This window comes from Cervus elaphus, chromosome 15 (genome assembly GCF_910594005.1).
Source record: "Cervus elaphus chromosome 15, mCerEla1.1, whole genome shotgun sequence".
Lineage (NCBI taxonomy): Eukaryota > Metazoa > Chordata > Mammalia > Artiodactyla > Cervidae > Cervus > Cervus elaphus.
Genome location: NC_057829.1, coordinates 18,366,606 through 18,383,664, shown reverse-complemented (window position 1 = coordinate 18,383,664; position 17,059 = coordinate 18,366,606). Strand labels below are relative to the sequence as shown.

General features: G+C 38.7%; 1 protein-coding gene across 3 annotated transcripts in view; it reads left to right on the top strand.

Moving 5' to 3' along the window:
- Positions 1–17,059, top strand: part of RTKN2 (rhotekin 2) — a 107,934-nt gene that overhangs the window by 52,827 nt on the left and 38,048 nt on the right. For all 3 annotated transcript variants that reach the window (XM_043926671.1, XM_043926670.1, XM_043926672.1), the window contains 2 exons: positions 4,214–4,308; positions 16,529–16,635. In XM_043926671.1, the coding sequence (XP_043782606.1) occupies positions 4,214–4,308; positions 16,529–16,635 (202 nt within the window). The remainder of the gene's footprint in view (positions 1–4,213; positions 4,309–16,528; positions 16,636–17,059) is intronic.

Below are 17,059 nucleotides of genomic sequence, written 5' to 3'. Positions count from 1 at the left end.
CTTGATGAATTTAAAATACATGCAGACTGTTCATCTAATACCTTGACCTCTAAGTTTCATGACTTCCTTGCCTCTGGTGATCTTGTGCCTGTTTTAGCCATCCATCCCACAGTTGTACCCTAGATCTTGTCATTACTAATAATTGCACATGGTCTCTGTAGTAATATCCAACGATATCTACCACCTCCCACATTTCCAGCTTTCTCTGTTCAATATTCTGACTCCAGTTAGCTTAAATTCCTTCATTCAATTAGCTTAAATTCATTAATTCTATTATTTCTCTCCTTTTATTATACTTACCTTGGAGAAACTTCAGTTCAGTTCAGTCAGTCATGTCCGACTCTCTGTGATCCCATGGACTGCTGCACACCAGGCTTCCCTGTCCATCAACAACTCCCAGAGCTTACTCAAACTCATGTCCATCAAATCAGTGATGCCATCCAACCATCTCATCCTCTGTCATCCCCTTCTCCTCCTGCCTTCAATCTTTCCCAGCATCAGAGTCTTTTCCAATGAGTTAGTTCTTCGCATCAGGTGGCCAAAGTATTGGCATTTAAGCTTCAGCATCAGTCCTTCCAATGAGTGTTCAGGACTGATTTCCTTTAGGATTGACTGGCTTGGTTAAATCCTGCCTTTAGCTCCTCTGCACCTGCACTCAGGGATAGATGGGGAAACGAGAATAATAATACTGTCTGGTCTCACTTTAGAGGGATCACTGATCTTAAGGGAGTTCCAACATGAGCAATCGTCCTAAGTGTCCACAGCGTTTCACTTTACCTCTCGTCAGAATAAGTATTTCACATTACATTACTCTATCTTATAGAACCTCCTTTTCCACTCCTTATTCAAAGCTGATGTTGTTGTTATTCAGTTGCTGAGTCATGTTGGACTCTTTGTGACCCCATGAACGTACGTACATTCCAGTCTCCTGTGTGCTCCACTATCTCCTGAAGTTTGCTTAGATTCGTATCCATTAAGTTGGTGATGCTATCTAACCATCACATTCTCTCTGACCCTTTCTTCTTTTGCCTTCAATCTTTTCCAGCATCAGGGTCTTCTCTAGTGCATTGGCTCTTTGCATTAGGTAGCCACAGTATTGGAGCTTCAGCTTCAGCAACAGTCCTTCAAATGAATATTCAGGGCTGATTTTCTTTAGGATTGACTGGCTTGATCTCCTTGTAGCCCATGGTACTCTGAAGAATCTTCTCCAGCACACAGTTTGAAAGCATTAATTCTTTGGCACTCAGACTTCTTTATGGTTCAACTCTCACATCTGTACGTGACTACTGGAAAAACCATAGCTTTTAAAGACACTTGCTCCTTGGAAGGAAAGCAGTGACAAACCTAGACAACATATTAAAAAGCAGAGACATCACTTTGCTGACAGAGGTCAGTATAGTCAAAGCTGATGACTTCATTTGATACAGCATTGATGATGCTGAAGTAATCAGAAGAGAACTTGCATATCCTCTGTCAACCAAATCTATCAGCCTACTGGCATTTGTATCTTCATTTGCTGCTTTCCTTCCTTTTGAACTGCCTTTACTCCATCTGAGACCACCTACCTGTGCATTAGATCATCTTCTCAAGTTCTCAAAAGTTGGCTCCTGCACATGTCCTTCGTTCTTCTCTGTCATCAGTTTTTCTTCTGCTGCATCATTTCCAAAAACATAAACATGCTGAAGTACCTCGCATTTCTCTTGCCCCATTGCACAGCTGTCCTTTACAGAAAAGTTTTCACATACTCTGTCTCTACTTCCTGTCCTCCCATTCTCTTGAACCAGTTCAGTCAGGTTTCACATGTTAACTTCTATCCCATCCTGTAGAAACTGCTCTTATCAAGGTCAGCAGTGATCTACATGTTGCCAAATACCATCGTCATTTATCAGTATTCCTCCTCCTGGAATTTTCAGTATTCAACACAGTTGATCACTCTCCTTGGAACACTTTTTGAACTTGGCTTCCTTGGATACCACTTTTGTGATTTCTCTTCTGCCTCAGTGACTGTTGCTTGCTTGTCTCCTTTGTTCATTGTGCTTCAACTTAATCTGAAATGATGGAGTACTGTGTCCAGATACTCAGTTGTCACATTTTATTTAACTATCTAACTTTCATTAAATATCATTTATATATTGGTAACTCCCAAATTTCATTCTTTAATACTTTTTCCTCTCATAACCCCAGATTCATTATCCACCTGCCAACCCTACAACCCAGTCTCAAACTTGATCTGTTCAAAACTTAAATTTTTACTTCCCATATCTCTTCTTTTCTCAGTCAGCCTCTTTGCAGTTAATAACAATTCCCTTTTTCTAGTTGCTCAGGCCAAACTCTTTGGAGTTGTCCTTGATTCTTTCCTTTCTTTTGCATCCCGTGTCCGCATTGGGTCAACTCTAGAATATATCAAAACTCTTACCACTTCTCACCATCCCATCAATTACCGCCCTATCCCAGGCCTGCATCAACTCTTGACTGGTGAGGTGCGGTAGCTTTCTGGTTGGCATCTCCATTTCTCTCTTGGCCTCTGTGGTCTTTTGTCTACATGGCAGCCAGAGGGATCATTAAAAAGTACAAGTCAGATCATAGCACATGCCTCTGCTCAGAACCTGCCACTTGCTTCCTATCTCACTCAGAATAAAATCCAGGGGCCTCTTCATGCCCCACAGGGCATGCCCTCCTGCAGTTTAGAGTGTCTGCCTGTACTCGGCATGTAGACATTGTGTCTCCCTCTCTGTCACTGTAATCCTGCCACACTGATGGCCTTGTTGTGTGTCAGATGCACCTAGCGTCACTCTCTTGCATCACTTATCCACTTCTTGTCAATAATCTGTTCCTGAAAATAACACATTTTGCACTAAAACACTAACAGGGAGTCTATTTACCATTGTTTAGCATGGGAAAAATTGTATAAAACCCATGTATCAATGACAAATTATTATGTTGAGATAGTGCTTAAATATTGTGCCCCATCACTAAGCAACTCCTATGATTATTAATAGGCAATTTTGTGTGTAGTAATATTTGCTTTTCTGTTATAATCGCTGTTCTCAATTGCTTTTATTCTTCACCATTTAAAAAAAATATTTCCTCAACTTTTGAGGGGCACTTATTATGTAACAGTAGGGAAAAATAAGAGCTAATAATGAAACTCACTGTAGAAATTTGTCAGGACAAGTGAAAAGAGCAGAGAATGGCCCACACTGAGAAGGAGGTTCTCACAGTGTGCCTTTGCTCTAGTGACCTTCCCAGTAGTCTGAATAGAAGTCTGAATTATACCAATTGTATTCAGAATGTAACTTAAAAATGTACTTGCGGGTTGTTTTGTTAATTTTTTTTTTTGTCAAGTTTTGGGGACAGAAGCATCCATTTTCCTATGTAAACACTGACAAAAAAACATTGGCTAATAAGAGATATCTCTTGTCTATGATGGTTGTATTTTGAAAACCAAGATGTGCATGCTCAGTTGCTGAGTCGTGTCCAACTCTCTGAGACCCCTTGGACTGTAGCCCGCCAGGCTTCTCTGTCCAGATAAATCAAACCAATGAAATCAAGTGCTGTAAACCTTAAACTTATACAGTAATGTATGGCAGTTGTTTTTCAATAAAACTGAAAAATCCAAAACCAAGAAGCCTTCACCCAGGGGACAACATTCTGTGGAGTGTACCATTATTTATTAATGAAGTGCATGCATGCATTGCATTATTGCTACATGTATACATATTTTTTGTAATGTTTATTTTATTACATATATAGTAAGAGACAAGATTTATGAAACATATCACCTGGCCCAATTAATAAAAATTCTCATCAGACTTTACATGGTAATCCTGTTTTATTTTTCGAAGAATGACCATACTGTTTTTCATAGTGGTTAACATTTTACATTTCCATCAGCAATGCAGAATGATTCCAATCTGTCCACATCCTTGCCAACAACTTGTTGCTTTCTGTTTTTTTTTTTTTTTTTAAATAATGGTCATTCTAATGAATGTGAAGTGGTTTTGATTTGTGTTTTCCTTAGGATTAATGATCTTGAGTATCTCTTCATGTTTTTATTCACCATTTGTATATTTTCTTTGAAGAAATGTCTATTCAAGACCTTTGCCCATTTTAAAATCAGGTTGTCTATTTTGTTGTTGTTGAACATCTAAATATTTTGTGTAGTAGAAAATATACTAAATTCTTAACACCTGTCTTTTTTTCTCACTATTAGTGGTGCAAAGTACAATTTGCTAGCTCATACTACCCTGAGCTTGGAAAGCGCTGAGGATAGCTTCAAGACTCATAATCTCTCTGTTAATGGGAATGGTAAGTACAGTATTCATTTTACTTATTATACATGTTATGTCAATATGTGTCATGAAAGTAATAATTGCTGATTTTAATATGTTCCTCTGAAGTGACAACTGGCTTATATGACATAGGCATGAGTGATTCTGTGAATTCTTTCAAATATGTCCGTCCCTTTTCCCCAAATGTGAAAAGTTTATTTTTCTCTCTGTCTCCTGTTTGCTAGAGATGTGTTTGTGAGGCTTGCTTGTTAAGAACAGAAAGGTTTTGCATTTTCTTAATCCTTTTCTTTCACTTGAAATGGATGACTTCACCACTCTTCTGTTAATAGTTGTCAAAGACCTGTCTTATTTTTGAATTTGTAATTGAGGAAACCAACCTGTCTGTTTGTAGAAAGCAGAGGATATAAGGGAAAAGTGGGGCTAAATTAATCTTAAACATTTTTCTCTAGATGACAATTGGTAGTTATAATTTGTTAAAAAGAAATAGTTAGCAGGGTGAAGAAGGGAGGAAGGTGATTAGGAAGATTTGTAAAACTTAGCATAAGCACTCTCCACACTCCCAGATTACTTTTAGCTATGATGAAAAACACGTCCAAGGTAAGAGAAACCCAAGTAAGATGGTAGGTGTTGCAAGAGAGCATCAAAGGGCAGGCACACTGAAACCATAATCACAGAAAACTAGCCAGTCTGATCACAGGACCACAGCCTTGTCTAACTCAATGAAACTAAGCCATGCCGTGTGGGGCCACCCAAGATGGACGGGTCATGGTGGAGAGGTCTGACAGAATGTGGTCCACTGGAAAAGGGAATGTCAAACCACTTCAGTATTCTTTCCTTGAGAACCCCATGAACAGTATGAAAAGGCAAAATGATAGGATACTGAAAGAGGAACTCCCCAGGTCGGTAGGTGCCCAATATGCTACTGGAAATCAGTGGAGAAATAACTCCAGAAAGAATGAAGGGATGAGCCAAAGCAAAAACAATACCCAGTTGTGGATGGGACTGGTAATAGAAACAAGGTCCAATGCTATAAAGAGCAATATTGCATAGGACCCTGGAATGTTAGGTCCATGAATCAAGGCAAATTGGAAGTGGTCAAACAGGAGATGGCAAGAGTGAATGTCAACATTCTAGGAATCAGCAAACTAAAATGGACTGGAATGGGTGAATTTAACTCAGATGACCATTATATCTACTACTGTGGGCGAAAATCCCTTAGAAGAAATGGAGTAGCCATCATAGTCAACAAAAGAGTCTGAAGTGGAGTACTTGGATGCAATCTCAAAAATGACAGAATGATCTCTGTTCGTTTCCAAGGCAAACCATTCAATATCACAGTAATCCAGGCCCCAACCAGTAACGCTGAAGAAGCTGAAGTTGAATGGTTCTATGAAGAACTACAAGACCTTTTAGAACTAACACCCAAAAAAGATGTCCTTTTCATTATAGGGGACTGCAATGCAAAAGTAGGAAGTCAAGAAACACCTGGAGTAATAGGGAATTTTGGCCTTGGAGTATGGAATGAAGCAGGGCAAAGGCTAATAGAGTTTTGGCAAGAGAACGCACTGGTCATAGCAAAGACCCTCTTCCAACAACACAAGAGAAGACTCTACACATGGACATCAGCAGATGGTCAACACTGAAATCAGATTGATTATATTCTTTGCAGCCAAAGATGGAGAAGCTCTATACTGTCAGCAAAAACAGACTGGGAGTTGACTGTGGCTCATATCATGAACTCCTTATTGCCAAATTCAGATTTAAATTGAAGAAAGTAGGGAAAACCACCAGACCATTCAGGTATGACCTAAATCAAATCCTTTATGACTATACAGTGGAACTGAGAAATAGATTTAAGGGACTAGATCTGATAGACAGAGAGCCTGAAGAACTATGGACGGAGGATCCTGACATTGTACAGGAGACAGGGAGCAAGACCATCCCCATGGAAAAGAAATGCAAAAAGGCAAAATGGTTGTCTGAGGAGGCCTTACAAATAGCTGTGAAAAGAAGAGAAGCGAAAAGCAAAGGAGAAAGGGAAAGATACTCCCAGTTGAATGCAGAGTTCCAAAGAATAGCCAGGAGAGATAAGAAAGCCTTCCTCAGCGATCAATGCAAAGAAATAGAGGAAAACAACAGAATGGGAAAGACTAGAGATCTCTTCAAGAAAATTAGAGATATCAAGGGAACATTTCATGCAAAGATGGGCTCAATAAAGGACAGAAATGGTATGGACCTAACAGAAGCAGAAGATATTAAGAAGAGGTGGCAAGAATACACAGAAGAACTGTACCGAAAAGATCCTTATGACCCAGATAATCATGATGGTGTGATCACTGACCTAGAGCCAGACATCCTGGAATGTGAAGTCAGGTGGGCCTTAGAAAGCATCACTACGAACAAAGCTAGTGGAGGTGATGGAATTCCAGTGGAGCTATTTCAAATCCTGAAAGATGATGCTGTGAAAGTGCTGCACTCAATATGCCAGCAAATTTGGAAAACTCAGCAGTGGCCACAGGACTGGAAGAGGTCAGTTTTGATTCCAATCCCAAAGAAAGGCAATGCCAAAGAATGCTCAAACTACTGCACAATTGCACTCATCTCACACGCTAGTAAAGTAATGCTCAAAATTTTCCAAGCCAGGCTTGAGCAATATGTGAACCGTGAACTTCCAGATGTTCAAGCTGGATTTAGAAAAGGCAGAGGAACCAGAGATCAAATTGCCAACATCTGCTGGATCATCGAAAAAGCAAGAGAATTCCACAAAATTTTCTGTTTCTGCTTTATTGACTATGCTAAAGCCTTTGAGTGTGTGGATCACAATAAACTGTGTAAAATTCTGAAAGAGATGGGAATACCAGACCACCTGACCTGCCTCTTGAGAAAGCTGTATGCAGGTCAGGAAGCAACAGTTAGAACTGGACATGGAACAACAGACTAGTTCCAAATAGGTAAAGGAGTATGTCAAGGCTGTATACTGTCACCCTGCTTATTTAACTTATATGCAGAGTACATCATGAGAAACGCTGGGCTGGAAGAAGCACAAGCTGGAATCAAGATTGCCAGGAGAAATACCAATAACCTCAGATATGCAGATGACAGCACCCTTATGGCAGAAAGTGAAGAGGAACTAAAAGGCCTGTTGATGAAAGTGAAAGAGGAGAGTGAAAAAGTTGGCTTAAAGGTCAACATTCAGAAAACTAAGATCATGGCATCTTGTCCCATCACTTCATGTGAAATAGATAGGGAAACAGTGGAAAAAGTGTCAGACTTTATTTTTTTTTGGGCTCCAAAATCACTGCAGATGGTGATTTTAGCCATGAAATTAAAAGACGCTTACTCCTTGGAAGGAAAGTTACGACCAACCTAGACAGCATGTTAAATAGCAGAGATGTTGCTTTGCCAACAAAGGTCCGTCTAGTCAAGGCTGTGGTTTTTCCAGTGGTCATGTATGGATGTGAGAGTTGGACTGTGAAGAAAGCTGAGCATCATAAAATTGATGTTTTTGAACTGTGGTGTTGAAGAAGACTCTTGAGAGTCCCTTAGACTGCAAGGAGATCCAACCAGTCCATCCTAAAGGAAATCAGTCCTGGGTGTTCATTGGAAGGACTGATGCTGAAGCTAAAACTCCAATACTTTGGTCACCTCATGTGAAGAGTTGACTCATTGGAAAAGACCCTGATGCTGGGAGGGAATGGGGTCAGGAGGAGAAGGGAACAGAGGATGAGATGGCTGAATGGCATCACTGACTCGATGGACCTGAGTTTGAGTAAACTCTGGGAGTTGGTTGGTGATGGACAGGGAGGCCTGGCATGCTGCGATTCATGGGGTTGCAAAGAGTCGGACACGACTAAGCGACTGAACTGAACTGAACTGATGATGAAAAGTATACAGTCGTGTTGGTAAAGTAGATTGGAAATATGATTTGGGTTATTTATTCTTTTTCATTTTTCAAGGTAGAATATATAAAATCATGTACTACCTTACTTACACTTTTTGTTGTAAAGAGAGATGACTATATATGTTTTAAATTTCACACTAAATATTACATTAAAAATAGAGAAAAGTTCATAAAATGTAAATGTGCAGTTTAAAACATAATTATGATATAAATGGGGCTTCCCCGGTGGCTCAGAAGTTAAAAATCCGTGTGTGTTATTATACCTTATTGCATCTGGGATCATTTTCCTGCTGCTTGAAGTATAATCCTTAGAATTTATTTTAGTATGTTATGTTAGGATCATACTTCTTGATTCTTTGTGTTTGTCTGAAGATGACTTTATTTAGCTTCACTCTTAAAAGGCATTTTTTGCATGGTGTAGAAGTTTGGCACTTTAATATTTTTCTTTTTGAATATTAAAGCTATAATTCCACTACCTTCTGGTGTCATGTGAAAAGTGAAAGTGAAAGTGGCTCAGTGGTGTCCAACTGTTTGCGACCCCATGGACTATATAGTCCATGGAATTCTCCAGGCCAGAATACTGGAGTGGGTAGCCTTTCCCTTCTCCAGGGGATCTTCCCAACCCAGGAACTGAACCGGGGTCTGCTGCACTGCAGGTGGATTCTTCACCAGCTGAGCTCTCAGGGTCTTGAACTGGCTGTTAGAAATCATTTGTCAGTGTTCACTTCTGTGAAGGTAACTTTTCATTTTTTCTTTGTCTTTGGTTTTCTGATGCTTCACCATGCTATAGGTGAAGAATTTAGTTTTATTTATGCTGCTTTTGGAAATCCTTGAACTTCTTTACACTGATTGATGTCTTTCATTATTCTGGACAGCATCTTGTCTATTCAGATAGCCTCTGGTCCATTCTCTTTCCTTTCTTCCTCTAGCATTCTTATTAAACCTATGTTAGTCTTTCTGACTGTGTTCTCTATTTTTATTATCACTTATGATCTAGTCCTCATCTTTTTTTTCTGTCTTTGCTACTTTTCCTAGAATTTTTAATGCACTCTTTTATTTCCTTTATTCTCTTTGCAGCTCTCTGATCTGCTGTTGAATCTGTATACCAAGTTCTTCATTTCACTTATTGGACTTCTTGTTTCTAGAAGTTCTGTTTGATTTTTTTCTTAAATCTGCTATGAAGCTTTGTATTCCCTGCATGCACTGTTAATATTATCTTTTAGGTTTTTATTAAAAGAATAACTATTTTATAGTCTGTGGCTAATAATTCAGATATATAAAGTCTTTCTTGGTCAGTTTCTATTTTTTTTTTTTTTTTTGTAACTGGTTACCACTCAGTTTCTTCATGTATAGTTACTTTCATGTACTTGTCAGTATAATTGAAAGTTTACATAGCAGAATAAATTAATGCTTAGTGTCTGCTTCTGGCAGGAACTTGGAGCGACTAGGCTCACTTTATCCAAAGACCATATCTGAGTTTCTCTGGATCCCTTCATCCCCACTTCCAGGCAGTGGGAATCCTGGGCAGTTAGATTGGTTTATTTATGGTTCCCTGGAGAAGGAAATGGCAACCCACTCCAGTTTTCTTGCCTGGAAAATGCCATGGACGGAGAAGCCTGGTAGGCTACAGTCCACAGGGTCGCAACGAGTTGGACACGACTGAGCAACTTCACTTTCAGTACCCAGTTGGTGATTCCTTTGGGCTATCAGCTTAATATGAGGAATCCTCCCATCAATCTGCCTACGATGTTAAAGTCCTAGACTGATTTCTGGTCTACTTCCCTCATCTTGCAGGATCTTAAATCATAAATTGGATTTGCTGGGATTAGCAAATGCTCTCAAGACAAACAGATTCTGTGCTCCACTTACTGGTTCTCATTTATCAGATTTGTACTGGTAGTTTCTTTTAGTTTTGTTACCTCTTTGTTGCTCTAAAGTTTTTAAAATAGATTTGGTTCAGCATTTTATAGTAGTTTTCAGTGGGAGGATTGGTCTGAACAATCCAGTTGAGCTTTCTTTTGCCCACAACTTCAAGTTTGTAACAGTATTAGCATTATCAGTTGGCAAATCAGAAAACTTGGCAAATTAAGTTTTAATTCCATTTTGTGTCAATTCTCTAGAATTATTGATATTATCACCATATATTGAGTGCCTGTTATGTTCCAGACATATTCAGCCTTGAGAAAGAAAATTCTGTAATATGTGACAGCATGAATGATCTTTGACATTATGCTAACTGAAATAGCCTGTCACAGAAGGACAGATACTACCTGATTCTACTTATATGAAGTGCCTGAAATAGACAGACTGTTAGAAGCAAAGCGTAGTTTACTATGGGAGTTACTATGGCAGTTACTAGGGGTTTGGAAGAAGAGAAAGGGGGTGCTAATAAACTGGTATAAAGCTTCAGTTATACAATGTGAATAAGTTCTAGAAATCTGCTGTACAACATGTGACATAGGTTAACAATACTGTATTGTTTTCCCCAAAATCTGTTGAGAGTAGGTGTCCTATTACATGTTCTTATGCTAAAGCAGTTTTTATTTTTAGTCTATGTGAGATGTAGTTCTTAGGGAGCATTACAATGAAGTGATTAATATAATAATGGAGACTGTGGAGCCATCAGCCTTGGATTCGTATTCTAGTTCTACCACTGGCTAACTCTGACCTTCCCAAGTTCCTTATTTTGTTATCATTTACATTTTACAGATGAATAAAATGCAGCTTAGAGAATGTAATGTGCCAGATTATGTAGCTAGCTAGTGTTCAAGCCAGACTTTAAATAATCCAGGACAGGCAGTGCTTTTTCTGCTATGTGTTCTGGTCCTAGGCATATATTATTACTGATAAAGCACCTGAAAATTCAAAATACTATGATTTGTTAACAATGGAATTGATGATGAAAGATCCTATTCAACTAAATCATCAGAAAGACTGTCGAAATGAATAAAATTCACTAAGAAAGCATCAATTTCAGCAGTGTCCCTTTGTCGTTAGTGCTCTTAAGATATTACTAGATTCTCCTTTAGAAATGCTCATGAGCAAATAAGCATAACTATGTGGTATATTTCTTTCCAAGAAAAACACAATAGAGATTAGCATATTGAGCATTCCCGCTAAGTCGCCTCAGTCATGTCGGACTCTTTGTGACCCTATGGACTGTTGCCCACCAGGCTCTTCTGTCCATGGGTTCTCCAGGCAAGAATACTGGAGTGGGTGGCCTTGCTCTCCTCCAGGGGGTCTTCCTGACCCAGGGATTGAACCCGCATCTCTTCTGTCTCCTGCACTGGCACTAGCACCACCTGGGAAGCCTGAGTAGGATATTAAAGACTATGAAAAGACCTGTGCTTACAGCAGTAACACCCCAAAATGGTTAACAACCGACTTGTAGCTTCCGCTGTAGAAAATTTAAGAACACTGACCTATATGTCAAACTCTTTTGATGTGATAGAAATGTTCCTAGAAATGTGTGTAAATGACAATCTTGTAAATCAATTATATTTTGGAAAAAAAAGTGTGTAATTAAAAATAAACACAATTTTATAAAGGAAAAAGTCACCCTTTTATTTATTTGTTAATAAATCTATGTTTAAAAAGGTTTTCCTAAATAAAGTTATGTCAGTGTCTCCCAGGTACTGTAAAGAGGAAATACAAGATTTTTGAAATTTATAACTCAACTTTATTGCTCTTACTAGTTGAAGGAAAAAGCCAAAATGGTATCTTAAGGCTTGTGTTTGTCATCAAGAAATTTTTATACTTTTTATAAAACAATGAAAGCACATTGTAAAGATTGACTGACAGGGAACTGAGATGTTATCTGGATTCTTTCTCTTGCCTTAGTTTTGTTGTCGCTGTCATTTTAAAACTCCATTTTGTTCCCCATCTAAAACTACAGATGAATTAGATAAAATCTTCCAGTATGAAAGGTCAAACTGTTCTTTCACTTCCTGTTTCATTTCATCTTGCCCTAATACCACCCTTGGTTAGAAAAGAAGAATTAAGTATTTTGATTAAATGTGTTGCACAAGACTGGAAAGACAGCATTGAGAAATGGAAAGGATATGGCTTCAGGACTGAGAGTGCCCTGGATATGACATTATAAGAAGCATCTGTTACATGCCAGATACAGTGATAAATGTCATATTTACACATTTTCTTGTTTAATTTCACAACAACCCTAGTACTTTATAGGTAGTATTTTTAAGAATGAGAGTTGATACTTGGGCAAGTTAAGTGACCAGCCTAGATGTCATCTTTCTTGTTAAAAGTAGAGAGAAGAAACTGTAGCTCTGTGCTTTATTCTCCAGTGGTCATGAGCTGTAGAGAAATCTACAGGGGAAGTAACAGCTGACTGCGGCCTGTGTGGCATGTGATCTGTAGAACAAAGAATTTTACATTGAATATCTGTTTTCAAGGACTGCAACTAGGAAGGAATTATTTTTCTTGGTGTGCCATGAAATCTGAAGTTATTTTGCTAGAGAAACTGTTACATGTGGTGTTTAGGTTCCAGGTATATTGTTGATTGAACAAACTTTATGAACTGGTCTGAAAAACTAATCATTTATGATTATGATTCTGATTCTGTTTCTTTAGGAGTTACATCCTAACTTAAAAACAAATCATCCATAAGTCTTGTATGTAAAGAAACTCACTTTGAAACTTTAAATTCATAAATCACAAATTTTATTTCAGATGTATTACCTAGATCCATGCTTTTATATAATGTTTCTTTCATTTCCTGCCTATTTTAAGAAAGGAGATTCTCATTTATTTATATCTGCATTTTAAAATCATTGCCTGTAGTATATTTATACACTTAAATTCTCTCAGACGAAGCCCTTTATTTCTAAAGGATAGCAGCTTTAACAACGTAATAATAAAAAGAATAGGCCCAGAAAATTTGTTGTGTGCTATTCTTTAGTAAAATTTTGAGCAGGTAAATTGATAAAAATTATTTTATTTTGTGCTGTTCATTTGGGCTTCTCAGGTGGTGCTAGTGGTAAAGAACCTGCCTGCCGACAGAGGTTAGAGATAAAGACTCCGGTTCGATCCCTGGGTCGGGAAGATCCCCCTGGAGGAGGGCATGACAACCCACTCCAGTATTCTTGCCTGGAGAATCCCATGGACAGAGGAGCCTGGCGGGCTACAGTCCATGGGGTTGCACAGAAATCGGTCACTACTGAAGCAACTTAGCACCCACACACATGCTCTTCATTTAGGCTGGTCTTTTTCGTTTAACTGATGTACGAAACCTTGGCTACATCTATTAAATATATATTAAATAATTGTATTTTTACCAAAAGTATTTTATTTTCTGTACTAACTTTTTGGTTAATAATAGTAATAGCCAATTGTTAGTCATTTAATAGGCATTTACCAACAGGGGTGCAGTGAAAACTTTACAAATCTTTTTTTGTGTGGTCCAGTGTGAACAAAGGGCTGACCATATGTTGCATTTTTATTTATACTCTGATACACACAATAAATTATACATTGCTTTACTTCCATACAGTTATAAAGGCTGTACACCCGCCTGCACATTACATTAGAGGAGTATTTTAATGTTTTTGAAAGAACTTTATTAAACACTTGCAAACTTATAGAAAAGTTAAAAGTTGAATATCAAGGTCTTTTTGTTTTTCTCGAGAAGTATATGAGAGCAAGTTGCTTATCTGATGCTTCATTACTCTCAACTATGTTAGTATCTATTTCCTGCTAAAAGACATCCAGCTACATCGTTACAGCTATACAAGTCAGGAAATGAATGTTAATGTATTACTATTATTCCTGTTAAACAGGCACTATTCAAATATTTTTCCAGTAATGTCCCTATGACCAAAGGATCCAGTGTAGGTTCACTTACTGCATTTAATCATCATGCTTCTTCAGTTTCTTTCAATCTAGATCAGTTCTCCAGTCTTTCCTTGGCTTTCATAACTATGACATTTTAAAATATCATACTTATTTTGTAGAAGTTCCCTGTGTTTAGGTTTGTTGAATGTTTTCTGGGGCTAAGACTCAGGATGTGCATCTTTGGCAGAAATGTCACAGAAGTGCTGAGTTCTCATTGCATTCTATCAGGTGGCATATTTTGATTCATCCCATGACTGATGATGTTCACTTTGATCACTTGATTTTAGGGTTTCTGTCAAGCTTCTCTACTGTGCAGTTACTCTTTTTGTTTACCCCTTCTGTAATTAATACATAATTTGTGCGTCGGATGGGGGTACTTTGAAACTAAGTATAGTATTTATTAGACTTTCAACTTTATTCATTTATTTATAGTAGCATGGATTTGTGTTTTATAGTTTTACTCAGTGCATTATAATCTGTTAATATCTTGTTTACTTTGAGATTCAAATTGTCTCTATTTTGGCCAGTGGGGTTACATTCAAGATGGTATCTGTGTTTTTCCCTGTCCTCCTCATTCATTGAGTACTTCCTTGCTTCAGGCATGACAAGATATGTCAGACTCATCATGTACTTTACCTGCCCCAGTCCTGGAATCAGCCATTTCTCCAAAGAAGACTGGTTCTTTTTAATAGAAATAATATTTAGAAGACGTGGGAGGTTTAGGTAAATTCATTGCCATCAGACTGTCACCATTAGTTGTCACTTTTCCTAGGCCCTCTTAGTGGGCATACATGTGTATATTTTTTGTCATGGATTTCTTAATCTCTATATGTTGAAAACCATGAGTTCATACCAGTACATCTAGTTCTAAACCAATACCAAAGAGTTCATTCTGCATATTTGTATTTCCTTTCTCTGATAGTGAGAAACCTGTCTTCTATTATCTTTATATTATCTACTGTATTTTATTCTTTGATTAGTCTCTTTAAAAGCAACCATTTCCCCATCTTCCTCACATAATTGCTTTCCTCACCCCACTCAGGTTTTAACTCCACATGCCTGGCTGCCCTCATTACCCCATGTGGACACCCTTGTCAGCCTACCTGTGCCAGCTGCCCCTGTGCTTGGATTTCCTTCTTCCTGGACACTGACGCACGCCTCTGGTTTACCAGATGTGTGAATGGCTTCCTCACTGCTCTCAAGCTGACCCCCATGGCTGGACCACCCCCAAAATGTGCACACTTCTCTTGCTCTCCTTGGATTCTGACACTTCACTTGGGTAGCCACTGCGCATAGATACCCTCCTTGCTCTACCTGGACCCCAACTCTCCATGCCAGGCCAACCACTGAGAAGAGATTCCCCTTGGGTTCTAGATTCCCCGTGTGATCCATCGTCCTCAGCCCATTCAGGCTCTGCCCCCTCATGCCAGGAAGCTTTCTCACTCAGCGTTCTTATCCTGCCCAGCTCCAGCACCTAGCTCTGCCCACTACTGTTCCCCTCCCCGCAACTCCTGGCACAGATCCCCATCTTGGTGGGCTTCACATAATGGCTTACAACTGAACTGTTCAGTAAGGAAAGGGAGAAGGGGAAGGGCCAAAACGTTTATTATTAAATTATTTAAGTTGTGCTCTGAAGTGTTTTATTCAGAGGATCAATTTGCTAATTACTATAATGAAAACCCTAATGGCTTCCCTGGTGGCTCAGAGGTTAAAGCCTCTGCCTGCAATGCCGGAGACTTGGGTTCGATCCCTGGGTCAGGAAGATCCCCTGGAGAAGGAACTGGCAACCCACTCCAGTATTCTTGCCTGGAGAATCCCATGGATGGAGGAGCCTGGTGGGCTACAGTCCACGGGGTCGCAAAGAGTCAGACATGACTGAGTGACTTCACTTTCTTTCACTTTATAATGAAAACCAGAGTAAAAAGTAGAATGTGACATACAAAAATAATTTTATTAGGATGTTTTTTAAATTACCTGAGTTTACTAATATGCCCTGAACTACCTCCATTGATTAATTGCTTTAAGATCAAGAAAGAGATCAAGAGACTAAAAGTTCCATTTCTGTTCCAGGTGATAGCATGCTATAAACCAGGGGTCTCCAACCACCAGAATCTAATGCCTGATGATCTGAGGTGGAGTTGATGTAATAATAATAATATAAGTAAAATGCACAATTCAAGTAGTGTGCTTGAATCATCCTGAAACCATTCCACCCTCCCAGTCTGTAGCAAAATTGTCTTCCACAAAACTGGTTCCTGGTGCCAACAATGTTGGGGACCACTACTACAAACTATTAGTTTAATAGCATCCTGTCCTGACTGCTTTCTTTCATTTGCTGTTATTGAATATGGTAATATGAGTAGGATGGACCTTTACATATGTTCTTATATAAAGCAAAAATAAAAATTGTAAAAATAATTAAAATGTATAATGACCTTAAATAAGCATATATTTATACCTTGGCTTTTTCTCGTTTAAATAGAAGAATCTTCATTTTGGCTTCCCTTATATGGTAACATGTGCTGCCGACTAGTCGCCCAACCAACCTGTATGGCTGAGAATGTATTTGCGGGATTTCTTAATAAGCAGGTTAGAAGACTTTAAATATCCTACAATTGTAGCTCTAATTTAGATCTTAATGGCAGTTGTTTGGCATTTTGATATTGAAAAGTATTTTCTTTTTTTTATATAAAATCATATCTTGAATGGGTAGCTTCCTCATTGTTAGACACAGAATAGGAGTTGTGGCTGGGAGTGACAAGGTGGGAAGGGGAAGGGTCTTAATGCAATTTTGATGGCTAAGGAGCTGCCTCTCCAGGTTCCTCTGCTTCATTAATAGCAGCAACAGGATAATCAGTAACAGAGGACTCCTTGGGGAAGCTGATGAGGACTTCTCAAACCTTTCCCATAAAGACCTTTCTGGCAGACAGCTTTCAGCACAGTTTTGGCCTCTAGGCTTCCAAAGCTGCCTCTGTGCAACCTACTCCTTATTTATTTATAACTATAGTTATTT